The sequence below is a fragment of the Anomalospiza imberbis genome, chromosome 10 (genome assembly GCF_031753505.1).
Source record: "Anomalospiza imberbis isolate Cuckoo-Finch-1a 21T00152 chromosome 10, ASM3175350v1, whole genome shotgun sequence".
NCBI lineage: Eukaryota > Metazoa > Chordata > Aves > Passeriformes > Viduidae > Anomalospiza > Anomalospiza imberbis.
This window is the reverse complement of record NC_089690.1, coordinates 26,059,523-26,080,806: the sequence shown is the minus strand read 5'-3', so window position 1 is coordinate 26,080,806 and position 21,284 is coordinate 26,059,523. Positions and strand designations below refer to the sequence as shown.

Below are 21,284 nucleotides of genomic sequence, written 5' to 3'. Positions count from 1 at the left end.
GGCCTCCTAAGGTCAAGAAAATTAAAGGAGACAACAAACAGATATTCTTCAGAACCACTTGTTCTGGGCTATATCAGTGAGCCAGGACATGAACCTTTCACATTTCTAAATCTAGCACAACTCTACTGAGCAGTTAAAAGCCCCTGTGGAAATCTGAGGGGAGCAGCTTTGGCTGGACCTGCCCAGGCCTGATAGGGTTGAATCTCTCTTCCAGTTATTTGCTGCTGTTCATTTTTGTAAAACTAAAGCCCTCCTAAGGCTTCAACAGGCGCACAGATAAAACTGAAGATGCTCATGCCATAGGGCTGACTCTGCCAGCTGGAGCAGAGGACACGAAGGGCTGTGCACTTGTGCTGCCTTGTGGGCTCTGTGGTACTCTGTGTATGTGGGCTGAAGGAGAGAGTCGTGAGATGCCTCCCCTTTGTCATGAGGATGTCAACTGAGTGAGCCTTCAGTCACTCATCTAGAACTGGATGAACTTTAAGTTCCCTTCCTACCCAAACCATTCTGTGATTTATTTTTCTATCAGACAAAGGTGTGCAGCTGATGTGACAATGAACTATTGATTTTTCACATTGAATCCTAAGCAGTTGGTGGAAAATACAGTTGTGAATTGATACGGAAGTTAGAGGGTCTGCCCATTAATAGGACATCCTTGGAGTGCCAGGAGCTGGGAGGCAGCAAACACCTCCACTATTAACAGAGATCTGAAATTACAGTTGGAGGTGATTTATGCACCTGAGTTTTCATTCCCTCCCTTCCATTTTTCAACAGGAGTATAATTCAACAGTTTTGAGTGCTACTGTCTGCTTAAGGTATTACCTGTGTCATGACTCAAGTAGAGATGCAGGGTATCACCCTGACACCAATGTATAATTGCATCAATATCGCTCGCACACTTTTCAGTGGATGCAGGATTAAGTGAGCAAAAAAAATCACCTTCTGTTTCGCCTACCCCAGACCATAGCAACTGAAACGCCGTGCTTAAAATTATCATTGTTTTTTCCTTCTATCTTTTTGTTCCATATGGCACACACCATCAGCTGTCTCAACATCCAGTTCCTTGGGTGCCAGCTATCAGTGTGACAGGAAATGAAATGTGCACAAGATTTGATGACTGATGCTGAGTTTCATGAGCTCTCTGCTTGGTTACTTGGCATGCCCTGAGGCAGCACATCCATGGCACAGCAGGACTTTGTGACTTCCTGCATGGTGAGCTGTGTCCTTACTCCTGTGGAGGGAAGCTGCACTGTTGTGTGCTGGTAGCGTTGGGAAGAAAATCAATACAATAATGCCAGGTTAAGTGAGCCTATTAAAAAAATCAGCTGCTTTTTTGATCACATCATGCCTGGAAGAACTTGAAATGTTCCTTCTCTGCAGTCCAGATCCTTCACAATTCTCTCATTGCACCCCCAGCTCTGATACTGAGATTAAAAGCAGCACAGTGCAGCAATAGTGTGTGGGCCAGGAAAGCAGGAACTGGTCCCCAAATGGACATTGGAAGTACCAGGTCTGCCCTGGGGTAGGCTGGTATGGGACAGTGTATGTCACTCATCCCAGACAATGCACAGATTGAGTGGAAGACTGCAACAGATGAAAATTCAGTATTTGTATATCATGCATGGAAAAAGGCAGGGGAAGGTTTATCATTCATGAATAACATGAATTGATTCACTGAACCAAAAATGGTTTTCATCTGCAAATAAGATAATTTCATTCACTAGAGTGATTGTGCTACAATTTTACAACAGGATTGAGAGCCTTTTTTATTGATCACTTCAAATCAATTGTGTTGTTGCATACAAATTGGTGCAAAAGCACCCAATCACATTTATGACTTCTACATCAGTACACGTGGAATGTTGATCTGTATCATCATGCATTTGTTTAATCAGGCTAATATTTCATCTGCCTCATTGGACTGATAATGTGATGAGAAAAACTCAAATTACTGAAACTGATCAACCCATTCACTTCTGTTCAAAGAGCTAGCTGAGGGATTTGGTGTTTTTTAAGCCACCCAGAGATTCATTCTCTTTTCTAAACACTAGATTTTGCAAAAAGAAACTAAAATCTCCTTTGCAGGCAAAACAATCTTTTGGCACCACAGAATTCACCTGCAAGTTTGAACTTTCTGTCCTTGAGGAGAACTAGTAGAATTGGCTACAGAAATCACTTTGCTTCCATGGGCTTTTTGCATCCTCTGCTTCATTTGCCTTTCTAAGGACTCGTCATAGAAGATCTTGCTTTCTCCAAGTCATACAATCACCCCAAAATCCTAAGGAAATGGACTTCCCTGGCTGTGCCTCAGTAAGGAGAGCAAATAGAACTATGATCCACCTCAGGGAGACAGAGTTCAACAGTTCCTCAAATTTGGATGACACAACTTTGTTACTTTTGCTGGAGGAATGGTCTCTCACCCCATCAGGCACAAACACGAAGATGTTCTTAATCTCTCCAGTTGTCTGTCTGGTGGCAGGTGTCCTCATCATCCCTACCATCTTATTTGTGATCTTCTCTCGGTTTAAAATCCGCCAGGAAACAAGGTACATGCTGCTGGGCAACGCTCTGCTTTCTGATCTGATCTACCTGCTGTTCTATACCCTGTCAGTTGCTCTCAATGCAGCACATCTACACCTCCCAAAGGAAGCTTGTGTCCTCCTCTTATTTTTGCTGGCAGTGGCCTACAGTGGAGGACTGTTCACAGCTGTTGCAATAGTCTTGGACACGTACATTGCTGTTTTGTTTCCTTTGCGCTACATTGCTATTTTGCCTCCCTCACGAACTAAAAAAATCATTGTATTACTGTGGATGTGTTCTGGGGCTTTCCCTGGGATATTCTTCTTGGTGCTATGGACTACCCACAGCTTTGTGCCCTGTGTCCTGGAAACGTGCTCAGTTCCAGTAATACTAACATTAACTCTGAATGGGACTGACGCTGTGAAACTCTGCTTCTGGCTTTCTACCACAGTAATCATTCTCTGCCTGTCTGTAATATTTTGTTGCTATGCTATTCTGTATTTTAAAACCAAGCACTCGGGTATATGGGAGAGCATCTGCTCCAGAGCCAGTGTAACATTCGTAATGCACAACACTGTGTTATTTTTTTACTTCTTTCCACTCTTGGCCCTTTTTATAGAATCATTCTTGTGCGTTAATGTTTTCATCAGACTGCAGACAGGAATCTTGGTCTCCCTGACAGTCTGCAATGTCCTCGTGATTCTTCCTAAAGTTCTGTTCCCTTTTCTGTATGGGCTTCGATACAGAGAGATCTCAGCCTCTCTCAAATCCATTGTCAGAAGGAGGCAGCTTCACCTGGTGTCACCTGCTCCACCACCATCCTGAGGCAGCGCAGAGCACAGTCACAGCAGGGGAGCTGTCCTCACCTTGTTATCGTGCAAGACTGATGGAAATCACCCAGCTTCTGAAGTGGAGAAGTGATCAATCCATGGTAAGAAGACATGGGTTCATCACTACCTCCTTTGTGCCAAAAGGCCACAGACCTTTCATCATGACACAGCTGAGAATACAGTGGATGCTACCATGGATAAGTTCCAAGCTTTGTTCTGAAAGGCAGGACCTTCTGGAGGAGATACTGAATTAAGGTCATTTCCACACACCTGTTGTAGATGCCTTTCTGGGAAAAAGAAAATAAAAAATAGTTAATGCAAAGCAAAGGAGTAACCACAGGTCTCATGACAGCATCACCTACAGCAGAGGATCCTTAAGCAAATGTGCTGTAAAAACAACAACCATTTCTTTCACACAGTATATTCTTGCAAGCTTGGCAGCCAAAGTCCTGTTCTTGAGAACATGCACTGAGAGGTGCCTCTGGAAACTGCTGCACTTGGTGTAACACCATTGCTCAGCTTGTGCAGTGTGCTGGTGTATTCGCTGCCTTATGGATTCCATCTGACAATCTGCAAAACACTGATGGTTTGATAAAATCTCCTCCTGATGGAAAGCCACCTTAGATCAGTGTCTGCTGGGCAGCCCAGCACATGGCACTGCCAGGCACCACAGAGGTGCACGCGTGCTGCTGGGTGAGAGAGGACAGGGGGCAGCGGGTGGCATTCCCTCCCTGCCGGGTGCAGAACTGCTGTGCCCGCGGAGCCCAGCGGGTGCTGTGGGAGCCTGGGGCTCCCAAACCCTGAGTCCCTACTGGGGCCGTGCTGAGGTGACTCGGCCAAGGCTGAGCCCAGCAGCTGGGGCAGCAGGGCTGGAGCAGAGAGGTGCCAGGCTGGACACAGGAGCACCCACGCCGTGGCTCAGACAGGACCCAGGGCAAGGGACTAAGTATGAACACCACTTCTGAATCTCTGCTGAGGCAGCTCCCAGTTCTGCCTCACAAAAATCTCCTCCAGCAGCCTGATCTCAGCTTACAGCCACACCATGTCAGAGCTGCTGCTGGGTACCTGCCACCAAAGCCTTGGGAAGGTCAGGAGGAGAGGCTGCAGAGCTGGTTGGTGTATCAGGGCAAGAAAAATGAGATGCTGTATGAGCATTTTAGGTTTTCCAGATCAGCCACCTACCTAAGACAAGCAAAACATATATCTGACCTTTGAAGAAACCAAAATGTCATTAGATATAAACATCAGTGTGGGAAAGTTAAATTGCTGTTCTGTCCCTTGGACTTGAGAAAAGAGTTCTGTATTTCTAAAGATAATATTTTTAGAATTTATTATGTTTTATGTATAAATACATTGGACTTTTAAAAAGGTCCTTGATTTCACTCTGTGCAGTACTTTCCTTGTGCAGACTCTCTCCACCTTCTGTTTGCTTAAAGTGATACACAGAAAATGCTGAATGTGGCTTTTGGCTATCTCACACTCATCTGAAGAATTCCACTAAGTGTGAGCCAGGAGGAGATCGGCGTCTGGTTGCATGAAATGTTTTTGGCAGCAAAGTGAGTTCGAGCAGTTCCTGCTGATCTTCTCTCCTCATTCCCAAAATGCTTGATACTCTCCTCACATTGCAGTGTCCGCTCTCTCCTGTTTGCTGATGCAACTGCTTCTGGAGTTGCAGGTTAAAAATATCTCTTCAAAGAGAAGTGGTGTTTTCATTTTAACTGAGATTATCCCGGCAATCTGTTTTATAGGATGTTCTGGAAACAGCTGCATCAGCACAACTAAGGGTGTAACAAATTCCAGTTCAGAGGTGGGGGGAATGAGCAGGGACATCTTAGAGGCTTTGTTGCTAAGGGACACTTCTTGTGTGAGAAGTATCTCTAAGGTAAAATTGTGGCAAATGAATGAACTGTAATATTGCATATTTGCTTTAACCATGGTTCTGTGCTTCTCACAATCCTCTTCAATAAAAGGATCTAGAAGTTGCTTTTTACTGGCCGCTTTTATTTTTCTCCAAGATGAATGTACCATGGACATCTATACTTTGTATGGTTTGTATACTTTATATTCAACCTGTAACAGGGGTCTTCCATAACACATAGGAAGGATGGGGAAAATGTCTGCATACTGCATCAGATTCTTTCTGCTAAATCCCTTTGGCATGTGGGAAGATCAAGAATGGAAGAGGTATTTGTGAATCCCTGGGCTTTCATATCCAGGATCAAATTCTTATGCCACTGCCCAATGACAAGGATGCTGGTAACTCACAAGTTGTTTTGTCCATGCAAGGTCCATTCATGTTTACCTCCATTGGAAATTGTCATGATAAGTAGTAAAGATAACTCTGTAAATAGCATAAAGTAAGGTGATTCTATATGGAGCCATAGGTGACTTTGTGTAACACCAGGTTAACAGCACTTGGTCTTTGTGCTGACCTCTGACAATTATGAAAGGTATAATCTGGACAGGATTCTGTTGCCAATTCTGTAACTCTCTCTTACATACACATGTACTGGATATATTCAGATACAACAACAAGTTTGGTAACATAAAGAAGGATGCTGAAAGACAGCACACGAATCAGTGATTGTGGCAAGTTTATGTATGTATAAAGCCTACCCACAGTGACATCACAAGGACCAGACAAACAAAACACTGCTCTGAGGAGATGGTCTTCTAAGAAAGATTATTTCAAGCTGATATTAATTCTCTTTAAAGTGGTTTAACATTAGATAGGTACATTTTTCTTAAGTGACTGCTTGTAAACAACTTCTTCCCATAGAATATTAGTGTGCTGTTTGGTACAAAAGCAGCAGGTTATAGTGTGGATACAAGAAACACACCATGTACCTGAACCGTTTGCCTTTGGGATTTCCCCAATCTGTCTGAATAGGATCAAAGGGCTCACCCGGGCAATGTCACAAGCACTAGATTCCTATAATGCTTTTCATAAATGTTGTGAGTTTTGTCTCAAAGAATGTTAGGCTTCTGCATTTTCCAGAACTTCTTGGGTGTAGTGATCACCAGGCTTGTAAGGATGTCTCCACATAAGCTCTGGAAACTCAAACTGAGACTGTTTACCAGTAATCGACCTCTCCCAGGTCACATAAGTGAACTTCTCCGACGTCAAGAAGTTTGGTTGCCCTGCATTTTAATTTGAAGTGAAATGGAGAGCAGTTGGCTTTAACATGTGATCTGGCAGCTGGGGGCAGTAATCCTTTAATAAATTGCAACAGCATGAATCACTAAAGGTACTCTAATTTATAGCCTAAATATATTCCTGGTCAGTTTTTCCCCTCTTTGCTTGTGCCAATACTGTCACAACGTTTACCTCTGCTCTCTTCCCCCTCCCAGCTGGATTTAAAGTGCAGTCTGCTGTCTATAACCTGCAGACTGAAGGGAGTCAGACCTGCATTCCAGGGGCTGGGGCTGTGCCATACATCACTGCAGACATAATTACATCAGAGATAGGTCTGTGCCTCAAATGAGATCAGTTTCACTGTCAGGAGATACAGAGGATCTCCATGCAGGTAAACAAGCACACAGCTTTGGATGTGAGGTACAGTCACGGCAAGCATTTGAGTAATTATTCAGTAAAACTAATTAACCTCCTGCAGTTTTAGTAATTACTATTGGAGTGTCTACTTCTGCTCCATCAATTGGCTGTGTTATTTTCTACGGGAACTGTAATATTGGAAGAGGGCAGAAGGAAAGTGCCATTGCCTGCTTGCACTGGGGGCAGCCCGAGAACCCTGGGGCTGTGCCAGGGCTGGGGAACAGCACCAGCTGCCCCGAGGCAGCTCAGGCAGCTCCTGCAGGGACAGCTCTGTGCTCCGCTGGTCGCTGTTTTCTACATCTGATACTCCGTGTTCCTTGGGCAGAAACTGTGGCTGTGGTCATTCCCTGCCGGAGGCGGGGAGGGGGAAATGCACGGCAGATGAGAAAGAGCCTGTGATAGGAAAAGGAAATTGCAAGCTTTTGAAACTTCATTTCTGTTGTCTCCTGTCTCCACCCCCACCTCGCTGCTGGCAAATGAGTGCCCAGCACTGCTGGTTCTTGCAACCATTATTTTCACAACCCTGTGATTTTTGGTGTCTGTATAAAACTACTGATTTGAATGTTTTTGTTTTCCAATATACTTCAAGTCCTTCGGATTGCAACATGAATCCAGAAGGTACAAAGAGCAGAGAGGCAAATGACCACAACTCCTCACTCATTGCTATTAAAACATCGGAATTTGTGAGCGATTCATGAGTTAGGAGAGGGGAAAGGAGCCAAGCTGTGATTGTGCTGTCTCGTGTTTGTCAGTGAGGGCTGTTTTGGCTTATGATTGCCCAAGGTTTGCACATGTGACTAGGAAACCACCTTAGGACAGACAAGGGGCTGATTCCTGCCTTTGAGATATGGAATTAAAATTTGCATTAGGAAGTTTATTTGGACAACTTTTTTCTAATTCAGTAGTTTATCTTTCTTAAGAAAAAAAAATACAAGTTTTTGCTATGAACATTACAGGGAGAAAATCAGCAACCAGTTCCTGAGGGCTGCTGGTTTTTAGGATGATTCTCAGTAGGAAGAACTAGTCAGCTTCAGCAGTTGCTGTAAGTAGTTATCCAACAGGTAAAGATAAAAAATGCAGCTCCTCAAGAGGAAAGGCAGACACCCCCCCCTCCATTAATCCACCTTCTCTGTCCCTCTAGACCAGCCAGTGCTGCCAACCAAGGCAAAGGTGATAACTGTTCTTCACAAAAACCTTTTGAAATAAAATATTCTGTCTGGAGGCTACTTCTTCATGCCCTCTGAAAAGCAGAGTGGGATGGGAGAATGAAAGCCAGCATGGAATTGTGAGAAGTGCTGACCCTGCGGAACAACAGGAACATAAAGAAAGAAGGGGAGCAATTAAAAAGTAGTTGAAAATCGAAGGCCTGTGGGAGAGTTAGTGAGAAAATGTGAGAAACTGGCTGAAATTACAGAAATGAGTTCAAGGCACGAGACAAATTGCAGAAGAACAGGATTTCTTGCAGTCTTTCTGAGGGAAGGACACAGTGGAGACCTGGGGAGGCTTGCACCCGCCCCATGGGCTGTGTCTACCCTGCTCAGCCCGCACCAGGACTGCCCGCAGGCCCTGCCACACCACTGAGCACTCTGGCAGTAGTGTGCTGAAATTCAGGAACCCGTGGTTTTCTCCCAGCCTAACATGACGGAAATATTTTTTTTTTAATACTGTATAAGGCAAAAGGAGACAGAGAAGGGGGAAGGCTGGAAGGAGTCACTGGTCTCCGCTTGGAGGGATTTGTTTTGCACTGTATTTTCTGCCTTGATTTAACAGTGAGTTGGCTCTTTCCAGCAACTAGGCGGGGGAGGAGGGACGGGAATATGTTCCCAGTCTTTGGCCAAGAGTGTCCCAGGGCGTCCCGAGCGTGACCTCTTCAATGTTTGTTTTTCTTTCCCTACAACTGACCCAGATGCTGGGATGTGAGACTTGGGCCCTCCTGGCCTGTTGAACATTTGCCCCCTCTGGCACAGCATGTGACAGTCTTATGAACCAGGCTGGGAGCGGTACCTGGAAGTGTTTTTCTCCGCAGCAGGCCGCTTCGTCCGCTTGCGTTCCAGGAAAGCCGAGCCCGCCAGGCGAGCGAGCGCCGGCAGCGCAGCGGCCCCCAGCGGCGCCGGAGGCAGGCCCGGCCCTCGGGCTCGGCGGGAGCGGCCGGCCCTCGGGCACCGCGGGAGCAGCCGGCCCTGGGCCGGCCCTCGGGCAGGGTGGGAGCTGCCGTCCCTCGGCCGGCCCTCGGGCACGGCGGGAGCGGCCGGCCCTCGGGCAGGGCGGGAGCAGCCGGCCCTCGGCCGGCCCTCGGGCAGGGCGGGAGCAGCCGGCCCTCGGGCACCGCGGGAGCGGCCGGCCCTCGGGCAGGGCGGGAGCTGCCGTCCCTCGGCCGGCCCTCGGGCAGGGCGGGAGCAGCCGGCCCTCGGCCGGCCCTCGGGCACGGCGGGAGCAGCCGGCCCTGGGCCGGCCCTCGGGCAGGGCGGGAGCTGCCGTCCCTCGGCCGGCCCTCGGGCAGGGCGGGAGCAGCCGGCCCTCGGCCGGCCCTCGGGCACGGCGGGAGCAGCCGGCCCTGGGCCGGCCCTCGGGCAGGGCGGGAGCAGCCGGCCCTGGGCCGGCCCTCGGGCAGGGCGGGAGCAGCCGGCCCTCGGGCAGGGCGGGAGCAGCCGGCCCTGGGCCGGCCCTCGGGCAGGGCGGGAGCAGCCGGCCCTGGGCCGGCCCTCGGGCAGGGCGGGAGCAGCCGGCCCTCGGGCAGGGCGGGAGCAGCCGGCCCTGGGCCGGCCCTCGGGCAGGGCGGGAGCAGCCGGCCCTGGGCCGGCCCTCGGGCAGGGCGGGAGCAGCCGGCCCTCGGGCTCGGCGGGCCCCCGCCACACGGCCGAGGGGAGCGAAACTACCTTCTGGCGTGTTTTATTGAGGAACAGCCGCAGTGAATGTTCCGTGGAAACAAATTGGAGTTCGTTTACATTTGCAGCCTGTGCAGTCTCTTCCTTAGGAATGACAGCAAGCTTTGCAAACTGAGATGGATTTTTTTTTGGTCATGCAGAACTAAAAACCCAACAAAGTATCTCCAAACAAGCAAGCAAACTGGTTCAAACTTAATATAATGTGCCAAACATCGGGAGAAAAAAAGCACAGCTTTGGAAGACACAACGTTATGTCCTACCAGTGTTACGAATACTTAATTCCAAAAGCAACTTCTCTTTTCACTAGTAGGTATTGCAAATCCAACTTAACACAATAAATAGTTGACCAAACTCTGAGACCAGACTGAGCCAGTTCAAGCACATTCCAGGGTAGATATAGCTGGGAAGTAAATTTCCCACCTACATTTCTTTGACTGATTCGAGGTATTGTGTTGGCAGAAATAAAGTACAGCTGGTCCCTTTGTCGTTCTGTGGAGGGAAGGAATTAAGATAATTTAAGGATATAATGTACAGAGGAAAACACAAGGACTGAGCACATGTCCAGATAGCCCCCAGAGGACCTGTGGTGGTGCTCCCATCCATCAGACCCATCCTCACCGCAGTCTGTGCCACGGAGGCACGGGCTCCTGTGCGGTCACACAGAAACCGCCCCGGGCACGACCTTACGGATTGGCGTGTACGACTTCCTGAGGGTAACGCTGCCGTGGTGAGACACCCCCCGAGGCAGGACACACTCTTCTGTCAGCTTCTGAGTTTCAGGGTCCCAGCAGAGCACCGTTGCAATGACTTCGTTCTTCTCATCTCGGCCGCCGGTGATGAACAGCTTGTTGTTGCAAGGAGAAATCCCACAGCTGGCTCTCTCGTGGGTGAACTGAGTCACCAGGCACCATGTGTCCTCCTGGGGGCTGTAGGAGTACAGAGCTTTCATTGCCCCACCTGGGAAGGAAATGGATATTGGTTTGCACTGGCCATTCCTGTAAGGGATTTTAATTCAACCATCCATTTCAACAAGACTCTGTTCCTGACATTCGTAAAAACGGTTTCTGCCCCAAAGCCAAGAAAAAGCAAGGTCATGGGATACTTTATTGTTTTGAAAGCCTGATCTGAAGAAGGCCACTTATTATTCATAAGGTTGTGGAATTTAGGGCCAGGACAAACTGCTGTGATCCTTTGGTGTGACCGCAGTGCACCTAGCAACAGATCTTTCTCATACCTGCTGCACCAGCTAAGGACAGAGCTTCAGAAAAATGCTATTTTGTTTAAAAGCACTTAGATCCTGGAGGACCAGCTGTGGTAAACCATCACTGTTAGAAATGGGTACACGATTTTTCCACTCATTCCTCTGTCCATCAATCCTCCTTCCTGGAACTGGCTGCTTTCATAACCCCTTCCTTGTTTAGAGTTTGTCAGACTGAATCAATAATCTTTCTATGGGTTTGTTAAATAGAGAGTGACCTTCAGTTTCTCTGTGTTTCCCAAAACTGAAGTTATTAATGATTCTTAGTAAATGTTCTTAGTGCGCCTTTTCAATCTTCCTGCGTGCTTTTCTTTTGAAAAAATGGTCAACCTCAATTCTCAAGAAAGGCTGTGAAAATACATGCCCTCCCGAGATTACCAACAGCTAAATGGCTCTTATTCTGAAATTTGCAGGCACTGAATGTGTCTTCTGTATTAGCTGTACAGAATCACAGATTTGTTAGCGTTGGAAGAGATCTCTGGAGATTATCCAGTCCAATTCCTTTGCCAAGGCAGGGTCACCTGGAGCAGGTTACACTGGAATGCATCCAGGTGGGTTTGGAATGTCTCCAGAGAGGGAGACTACACAACCTCACTGGGCAGCTGTTCCAGTGCTCTGCAGCCCTCAAGATAAAGAAGTCCTTCCTCAGGCTGAGGTGGAACTTCTTATGTTGTAGTTATGGTCATTGTTCCTTGTCCTGTCCCTGGCCACCACTGAAAAGAGTCTGGCACCGTCCTTCTGGATAGGGAAACCTTGAAGCTATGGTCTTATTGATGAGGTGCAACAATGTCTGGGATCCTCCCTGCTGGCAAAGTAAGCGTTTATCTGTGGTACTTATAATAGAGGCTGAGTTTGACAATGCTAGTGCAGTACCTCAGGGGTGATCAAGTCATTCAGAGGTGACTTAATTGGAACAGACTGAAAACAGACATTGTTGTTGTAGTGGTTCACCTGGCTGTTGATAATTCATCAGTCTGGGTAATTTGCATCCAATTTGCTTTGGATGCAAATGCTCTTTTATATTTTAAACTTCAGATGGGGCTGATTTCTATCAATTGGAGTAGATTTGTTTCTCAGATAGATAAACCAGAGATTTACTAGTGGATGTTGCTGGCTGAAAGATGCTGAATGAATGTGACTGGAGTATCATGTCAGTTTTATCAGGAGTTATATCAGCTAGCCCATAAGTCATGTGCCTTCTCTCTCTGTCATCCCGTACAAACAAGGTGAGGTCAACTCCAGTGCTGAGGACAAGCATGAGGCATTTTATGTACACAAAAGGGGTGTGTGTGTGTGTATGTGCACACACATGCAGATTACAAATCTCCCTCCAGAGCACCATTAATTATTTGGTGAATACTCCAGGTCTGTGCCAGGTCTCAGTACCATATTTATTATATTGAAATTCCCTCCCTGCTCCAATGCTGAAAGCGGGAGGGGAAAATTTTCAGAGCTCCTGATTTGGAAACAAATGTTTTCTTTTGGTTTTTGTAGTACCATCTGGAGATGTGTGCAGGCTCCCTCCTCCCCCCTTAGTTCAGCTCAAACTCTTGTTCTTCCATTTCTTTCTTCCAGTTCTGGTGATTGACTGAATTAACCCCACGTGCAATCTAGTGAAGAGCTCTGGGTCTTTGGGTCTCAGTGGCTCTGCTCCTCTGACCTGCTCCTCGTACTCTTATCCCAGCATAAATCCTGTATGCGGTGGGTTGTGTAATGCCCCTGGAGAGAAGAGGGGACATGATGTAGCCATGAGATCATGCCCTTGCCACTATGAACACATCTTTGGATGGCTTTAAGCTGTCTCTGGGCTAGCTCCAGCTTTCCAAGATAGCTACCGTGCTAACAGGGATTCTGACTTGGGGACCTTTCCCTGGTGTTTGTGAACATCCTGAATTCCCACCCTTGCAAAACTCACCGGGAAGAGCCATCTTCCACACAGAAGAACAGGGCCAAGCCCTGCTGGGTGCAGACAAGGAGAGCCACGGGTGCTGCACTTACCCACCACATAGATGTGGTCCCTGAAGCTGGCAGCATTGATGCACTTGGCCTCCACGGGCATGGCAGCCCTCAGGCTCCACGCGTTGGTGGCCGGGTCGTAGCACTGCGTCTTGTCCGTGGCCAGCTTCCCGTTGGGGCCCCCCCCAATCACGTACAGCTTCTTCTTGTAGCTGGCTGCTGCAAAGGAGCTCACGTTGACCATCAGAGGAGCAGCCTGGGGACCAAAAAGAATCATTAGTAATCATGTGAAGCAATCAGACTGATGCCTGTGGGGAGGGAGCCTGTCAAATTTTAAGTCAGACATCCCTTTTTAAGCAGGGTTCAGAAGATGATGTTTCTAAGGGTAAGGCAGAAGTATGTTTCAGCTTTTTCTTAAGACTGCAAAAATACTTAATAAAAATATGCTCTTTTCAAATGCTGAAATTAAAATTACTTTATCAATAATTCAAAATCTAGGAAATATCAGAAATGCCAAAAATCTTCTTTACATGCTTCCATACATTGCAAAAAAGCACAAGGAATTTGTTTATACCGATCTTGCTACTTGCAGCTGTGATTGTTAGAGTCATCCACATTGCTTTGTATAATCTAGAGACAATGGGTTGTATCTGCTGTTATAATGCCTAATCACATTACTGTCATGGATTAATTAGTTGCCTAATTCTCTCCTCTCATTGCTTGAAGTACAGCGAGTAGAACTGGGGGGGTGGGTGTGTTTAATCCTGTTTACCTTCAAACCTGTACTTTCACTTTAATGCATAACCCATACCATATATAAGGCACAGCTTGATAGACACTTTTTATATACATATAAAATGTGTAAGAGCAGTAGTTTTCAGCCTGTGCTCTGGCTCATGCATACTATATTCTTACTCCTTGATTTATGGACTACTAGCTTTAAAAGCCAACTGAAAAATTGAAAGTTATGCATTAGATGTCTCACAGGAAATGATTGTCTGGCAATCCAGGGATTTTTACCTTCTCAAGGATATGCATTTCTATAGAAAAAAAAAAAATATAGGGTTTTTAAAGACCAGAAATACTTAAAAGAATTATACAAGATCATTTTGATGAATCCAAGCCCTAAGATTTTCTAATTAAAATATTCCAAATTATTAAAATGTTGTGTGATGCAGCGTCTTACCTCTGACCAGCAGTTATGAAAAGGATCGTATGCTTCCATGCTGTTGATTCTCTGCATGCCATCAAAGCCCCCAATGACATACACTTTGCCACCCAACACTGCCATTTTATGTCTCCAGCGCCCAATGTTGAGATACTCAATTTGTATCCATTTGTTGATGGAGGCGTTGTATTTCCAGACATCATGCTTTGTTTCTTTGCCACCTGTAGTGTACATGACAGGTGTAAATATGATAGCACAGCTTGTATTTACTTTAAAACTCCAATATGTTTAAAATTGTGTTCTCTCAGAATGGAAAGTAAATCATTACTGCTGATTGTTAACTGGTCCTGTTACAACAGAAGAAAATTTCTGCATTTAGTTTACTTAATAGTGAAGGAAACTGAACAATTTCTACAGCCAAATATTCAGTGAAGATAAATCACTGTTCCTCACTTTACCAGCCCACAACCACTTTCATTTCAATACTGAGCGCGAGACCAGCCACACAGCAGGGTGACATGCAGGAGATTTTTGTGAACACCAGGGCTTTGCAGAACTGCTGCAAAGGGACAAATAAACAAATGTGATTTAAGTAAGATAGTGGAGGATGCTGCAGCTGGCAGTGCCAAATCCCTTGAAGACAGGCCTGCCCTGGAAAACTGTCAGCCCTGTGGTTTTTATCATAAAGCAAAGGACCTGACTGAACTCCTACCAACAATAGTCTTGCAGGACTTGGAAGTTTTACTATTCAACCCTGGGACCATATGGCTGGGATCTCATTTTTGTGCCTCTCCTTCTGGTCTCTTTCTCTACAGACTTGGGTAAGCTTGATATTTATAGCTTCAAGACTAAAACTGGACCCTGCAAACTCATTCTAGAGCTGACCTGCAGGTGCACCTTTGCTTGTGCTAAAGCAGAGAGCAGTGCTTCAAACAAGAGTTGTTGTTTGCCAACAGTTTCTGGTGTAACTGTAATACAAACAGATCTAGTTAAGCCTGAAACCACATTTACAGGCTGAGTAGCTTATTCTGTCATCTGCAACCTGATTAAATATTTGCTTCACTGGTGAATATACTGAAAAGAGAATTCATATTCCATTGAGAAAATGTCTGCCTTCATTGGTATTCTGTACTGCAGACAGATCACTGCAAACTGATGGAGCCTATCTCTGGGCCAAACAGCAGATTGAATGGGAGATAATTAGCATGCTAGAAAGAGTCGTTTGTAATGCTTTTGTCCCAGTATTTTTCACATGTATGTGTTGAATTTTATTTGCACTCAAATAGCTGAAGTGGCCAAAGGGCCTGAATGCAGCATTCATGGCTACAATGTGGCTGAGAGACTGCAGGTGTTCCCTTTACCCTCCCTTGAAATTTCCCTTTGACATGAGCTTGTGCTTTCCTCCACAGGCTGAAATTCATGTAGTAGCTTGAGCTGGACCGGTGGGTGAATTTGCTGCACATCAGGGGACAGGGAGAGATTTTTGAGAGGACTGGAAGTTAATTTTGTTTCTGTTTTTCCTCTGGACAACAATTCTTTCTAATTTGAAGAGAAACTGTACCTAAATTAGTAAAAGCATTAGAATGGTAAATGATAATTCATGTCATTTTTAGTTATGCTGCAAATGTAGTGTTTCAGGCCATCCACTCAAAGCATTGAAACTGTTTTGGGGAAATCATAATCTAACAGTAGTCATAATCTTGTGCAAAGGACTTTCCTATTTTTCAGATGCTAAAGGAGCAGGGAAGACTCCAGACTGTACCAAGATATGAAGGGAAATGAGCACATGGAAGGGGAAGTTAGGACGTTAGGAAAAATGAAAGTCAAGTTAGAGAAGAAGCAAATTAGAGGAGCTAAAGAAAGAAAACAAAAGTAGAAGGACATGCAGGAGGAAGCAGCTGTTTAATCAGGATTGAGACACTAATAAATGGTTTAGCTGAGAAAAACATGCTAATGGCTTTGGTCCACTCAGCCTTTTATTTGTGTGCAAAGGGCAAAAAGGTGAAAGGCAAAGAGGGAACGGAGAGAGGGACTCAGAGATATGAAAGTAAGCAGAGAAGGAAGAAAGAGAAGCTGTGAGAACAGAAGCAAAGGGAAAGCCAGCTTAGACTCACCACAGCAGAGAATGTGTTATTAGCCTGGCCTGGAGGTAGCCTGGGTAGAACATAAAATAAAAGTGGAGAAGAGACATTGGAAAAGATGTCAGGAATAAAAGAATGCAAAAAGGCTTGAAAAAGAGGCAAGGGTAACAAATTGAAGGCAAAGGGCAAAACGACCTCTCAACTCAAGGGTGTTAAGGTGAGGGGAATATTCCCTAGCTGGAATGTTTGACTTAGGTTCCTCTCTACAGCTACCTTTTAACAGAGGGGCTAATGCCAGAAACTCTCTATGGTAGACTGAAAGGAAATACTTTTATTTATAGTTATAGGAAGAGTAATCTAATTGTTATCCCAGGATAAAGCTTTAATAAACGTTAAGTTGGAATGAAGTATCAAAAATCTGTGGATTCCCAAAAGAAAGAATGCAATGGAAGATATTTGAATAAAGGCAGTGGACCATTATTCACACTTAAGCAAAGCATTCACACTTTGGCCTACTATCCTCCTTTCTATTCTTCTGTTTTAATGGAGTATAGAATTTTGTGGCCAGTTTTGCAGAAAGGAAGTATTCTACCCATGAAGGCCCTGCTCTGTATCATGGTCTGTAACGACACAGTGATGAACAACTTGCTGTCACTTTACCTGTGGAAGCAGAACAAGATCATCAAACTTATTTTTTGACAGGCCATCAAAAGCAGCTGTCAAATTGGCTAACAAGCTTGATTTTAACATTTTGATTGTCAGAGTAAAATCTCTGTAGCTCTGGGATCAAACTGCTGTGTGGAGCTCAGCTGTATTTGTGTGGGAAGTTAAATACATCTCCTGAAGCTCTTGGGATGATGATCAGCACATGAGTTGTTCAGACCTACACTGGGTGTCTGGAACATGGGATTTCATCTGGCTTTGACAGTTTATACTGCCAAGTTAATTACTGTGGGTGGGCAGGTCTAGAGTCCTTTGGGATGGCAGCTTTCTGGGGGCAGCCAAACATCAGTGACAGTTCCCTGCAGGTTCTTGACTGACTTTTGCAGAATGACTCAGATTCTGGCAGGATTTTGCTAATGCATGTGGAGCTTCAAATGAACTTGTCATGAGAAGATGCTGAAGCAATTTATCATTTTATGTTTGGTAAACTGTTCGCAAGAACCCTCCTGGGACCTCAGTCACTGTTTAGGGTGCTGCACACAAGTGCCCATGCATATAGATCAATATTGTCTAAAAAGGAATCCTGTGCTCATATCAGAGCTAGGCAGTGTCTTTACACATCCAGTGCTCTCTGGAGCATGTCCAAAGCCAAAGCATTAAAATACCTGTAGTGCTTAATTTTTCTAAAGCTGCCTCAAGCATGATCTTGATAAAAGCTGGAAATAACCATGAGAGCGCTTTGCTCCCCTCTTGTACTCCCAGCAATGTCTTGTTCCTTACCCGATATGTAGACTTCATTTTTTAGAGTAATGCATGCAAACTCCACCCATTTTTTATTCTCATTCTCCGGCTCCTGCTCTGTGATTGGTAATTTTGCTACTTCCAGACGGCTTCGCCTCAAAGGATCCAGGCAAGTCACTTCTGCTACAAACTTCTCATCTTTTGTACAGCCCCCTATGATCATAAACACCTCAGACTGGAACTCGTGCATCCTGGGCTTGGTCCTTTCTGTAATAATCTAAATGCAAGTGAGACAGAGTGAGTACACAGGGCACTTACACCTACAACTACAGACAGGGCAGGTGACCTTTTCTTTGATTACCTGTTGTTCAAATCACAGCAGGTTTACATCAATTGAACCAATTAGCCAACACTTTCGAAGTTGAAAGCCTGAAAAGCATCCTAGAAGCATTCAGTAGAGCTAACTGTATCCTTCTTGCAGCAGGATTTTTCCAACTCTGAACTTAGTTGCTTTTGCATACCTACTAGGATCCTTTCAGATCCTTTTAGGAATTACCAGGATGGCACCAAGAGCTATGCAGGTGAACAGTAGTGACAAGGCTGGGTAGCTGAAAAGGACAGGTTTTATTTGGGCTGACAGAGTGAGGGCAGGGTAGGGGGGCCCCAAGGTTCGTGTATGCCTTGGGGAGCTTGGAGAGAGCAAGACTGCAGTTAGTGCTAGCAGAAAATAAGTGCTCTCACTACTTGTCCTGAAGAGATATGTTAGTGTCAGAACAATAACAATTTTCAATTGTGGAGGAGTTATTTTTATTTGTTTCTTTGTGTATATGCTCTTACTTCAAGCCAAAATTAGAAGATTTATTTAAAGCCAGCACCAGGTTCTGAAATGTGCTTAGCTCTAATTTACTGCTTTTTGGCTCAGTTTATTGACCAGGTCTTTGCTTCAGGGACACTGGAGAAGTTCACTTGCCAGGTAGATGTTCACCAGGGGCAAAGAATGCAAAGGGTGCTTGGGAACTTGTGTCCTCCTTGGAGGAAATGCTTGCAAACAAGACCCACAGGTTAAATGCTGTGTCAGGAGGCAACTTGCTTAAAGTTTTACTTCTCTTTCTGATTTTAACATGTTTCTATAAATCGGTATAATTTATCCATATTAAAAAATATTATCTACACAGACACAAATCTTGCATTTTGACTATGTGCAGAAAATGAATAGGCACATTTCTATAGAAGGTGAGTCTCAGAACCTCCAGCTTCCCGGGCTCTGTTTGAACCTGCCTGCCACCGCTGGCAGGCGTCAGCCCCGGGGAGGGCAGCTGGCACTGCGGCTGTCCCTTTGAAGAGGAGTGTAATGCGTGCTCAGCCCGGGGCAAGGCTCCCTTTATCTGCCCGCATCGCCTGACAGCACTGCTCTGAGGGGCAAGGCTGGCTCGGGGAGCTCCGGCCAGACTGGCCGGCACTGCCCCAGGTCACCGAGCAGCGTCTTACGCAGCCAGCAGCACAAGGAGCGCTTGGCCTGTCCCCCCTCGCCGTGACACAGGTGACACAGGTGACACAGGTGACACATCGGCCGTGAGTGATGGGCCCACAACACGCTCCTGCCCTCCTCTGACCCCGGCTGAGGAGGGACACGTTTCCTCACACACTCACGAACTTTGCTCCTGTTGTGAAATCTGACCTCTTGGTTGCTTTCCCCTCTCCCCCATATTTTGGCCAAGGAGATGTGACTGATACCTAGCTTTCCAAAGGGGACGGGCAACGGAAGAGCCGGAGATCCACCACAGCCTGCACTGAGCAGGCAGGACAGGACTCGACTGGATGTCAGGACTGATCTGTCTCTCTGGGTGCAGGGACCTCTGCAAATGGCAGATGGGCAGTCCTCTCCTCTGCAAAGAGACTGACTTCTCTACAGGAGGAAGAATATTTCCTTTATGAAACATTTTCCCCCATAAGTAACAGCGGAAGGTGTTACATATTCACATTTGAAAGAGTCATTACAGATCGTGGCACAGTTTGATGGGAAAATTATTTATTTTCTTGGGCTTGTAGTAATAGCTGAGAGGGTGAGGTGTCAGGGCTAACACCATTTGCATTTTTACTAGGGAAGCTACCTGGGGTCTTCATTTAGCAAGAGTGTGTATGAAGGGTCAAGCTCAGATGTTCATAAACAGGAAGCTGTGCACTTTGTTTTAAAACAACCCACCAAAATCTTCTGAACTGTCTAAGACAGTAGGATAAATTCTGAGGCCCATTTTGACTTTTCAGTAGCACCAGTTAGTGGAAATTCAGTGTGATTACCTTTTTCTGCCCCATGGCACTGCTCCTTTCAAATCGATTTTTGAGGTGAAGCATGAGACATTTACAAAAAGTGGCTAATACCTTCCTGTTTTACTCACCTCATTGCCTGACAGATGGTACATTCTTGCTTCTTGGAGCAAAGGAAAGACATCTGGACACTGTCTAATGAGTTGATCAGCTTCAACAGTCTCTACAAAATACCAAGGGTCCAAGAGGGGCAGCCGGACGTTCTCCAGCACGTACGGCAGGAGAGAAAACCTTTCCGACTCCTTGTAACGGACCCAGTTCATCACGGTTTCGAACACCTGCGCCTCTTCCGTGACGCAGAGCTCGTCACTCTTCAGCGTGCTGCATAGGATGTCCGCCGGCAGCTCCAGGAACTCCTCGTAGTTCAGGACCTGGGTGAAGTTCTGGATAATGTAGTTCTGTACCTGTTGTTTGAGGCTGTGCAGGGAGTGGGCATCAGCCAGCCTCAGGATGCCAACGCAGTTCTCCGGCTGGAGTGCTTCGGTGAGAAAACTGGCACAAGCATCTACCATGCGCAGGAACTGTGAGCAGAAAAAGCTTGTGTAAGCACAGAAGGGTTAATGAAAACTGTCACAGGAGAGCTATGGAACAACCAGCCATGCCCAATACAGCAAAGAGCTAAGGGAGACAAGAATTAGATCATCTGAGTGCAGGTATCTCCCAAGAGCCAGAGTTTGAAATGAGAAGTTCTTCTTCCCACTGTTTTTATTCCCTCTTCATCCAATTGCTCCTTTCTCCTCTGCCAGGATGCAGAAGACCTGTGACAGTCATGAATTTTATTTGTTTCACTAAAGGGTTTCCTGCTATTCCCTTTTCCTCCATGAGATCTCAAAGCACTGGCAATTACGGAGTTACAAAGCACAGATAAGGATCCCAGGCATCCAGTTTGCTTCCCCTGCTTCATCTTGGTGGCTCCACTGTCTGCATTTATGCTCCCACCATCCAAACTCCAAATGCATCTGAGGTCTTGTGAGAGTGGTGGGAAATGAGCGCTGAGGTCTGGGAGGTTTGGAGCAGTGTGCTGCCCCAGAAGGGATGGGCAGCAGTCCCAGACTGGGGTGAGTGGCAGGAAGAGATAGGCCATCAGCAATTCTTTTGAGATTCCTGACAGGGCTTTCTGGCAAGAATCTGTTGTGGGGGAGGCCTTCAGAAGGTCTAATGCCCTTTGTCATCACCATTGCCTGAAAAAAATATTGATATGCATTTTATGAACAGAGTCTCCTTAATCAGAGAGCTGGCTGTGCTTGCATTCAGTAAGGCATCACAGCTACTCTCAGAAATTTCCTTGGCAAAATATCCCCACC

At 46.0% G+C, this 21,284-nt stretch overlaps 2 protein-coding genes and 1 long non-coding RNA gene across 3 annotated transcripts in view; 2 read left to right on the top strand and 1 right to left on the bottom strand.

Moving 5' to 3' along the window:
• The window catches only part of LOC137480278 (uncharacterized), an 89,091-nt gene that overhangs the window by 52,044 nt on the left and 15,763 nt on the right, over positions 1 to 21,284 (top strand). The gene's annotated exons all lie outside the window — the stretch shown is intronic.
• Positions 1,487 to 4,022, top strand: GPR148 (G protein-coupled receptor 148). Its single transcript, XM_068201364.1, has one exon. The coding sequence runs from the start codon at positions 2,287 to 2,289 to the stop codon at positions 3,343 to 3,345; it is 1,059 nt and encodes a 352-aa protein (XP_068057465.1). The 5' UTR covers positions 1,487 to 2,286; the 3' UTR covers positions 3,346 to 4,022.
• Positions 10,425 to 21,284, bottom strand: part of KLHL6 (kelch like family member 6) — a 38,690-nt gene continuing 27,830 nt past the window's right edge. Inside the window, exons 4-8 of the mRNA XM_068201367.1 lie at positions 20,052 to 20,501; positions 17,695 to 17,932; positions 14,189 to 14,391; positions 13,045 to 13,258; positions 10,425 to 10,745 (exon numbers count right to left, since the gene is read on the bottom strand). Coding sequence (XP_068057468.1) covers positions 10,444 to 10,745; positions 13,045 to 13,258; positions 14,189 to 14,391; positions 17,695 to 17,932; positions 20,052 to 20,501 — 1,407 coding nt within the window. The 3' untranslated portion in view covers positions 10,425 to 10,443. The remainder of the gene's footprint in view (positions 10,746 to 13,044; positions 13,259 to 14,188; positions 14,392 to 17,694; positions 17,933 to 20,051; positions 20,502 to 21,284) is intronic.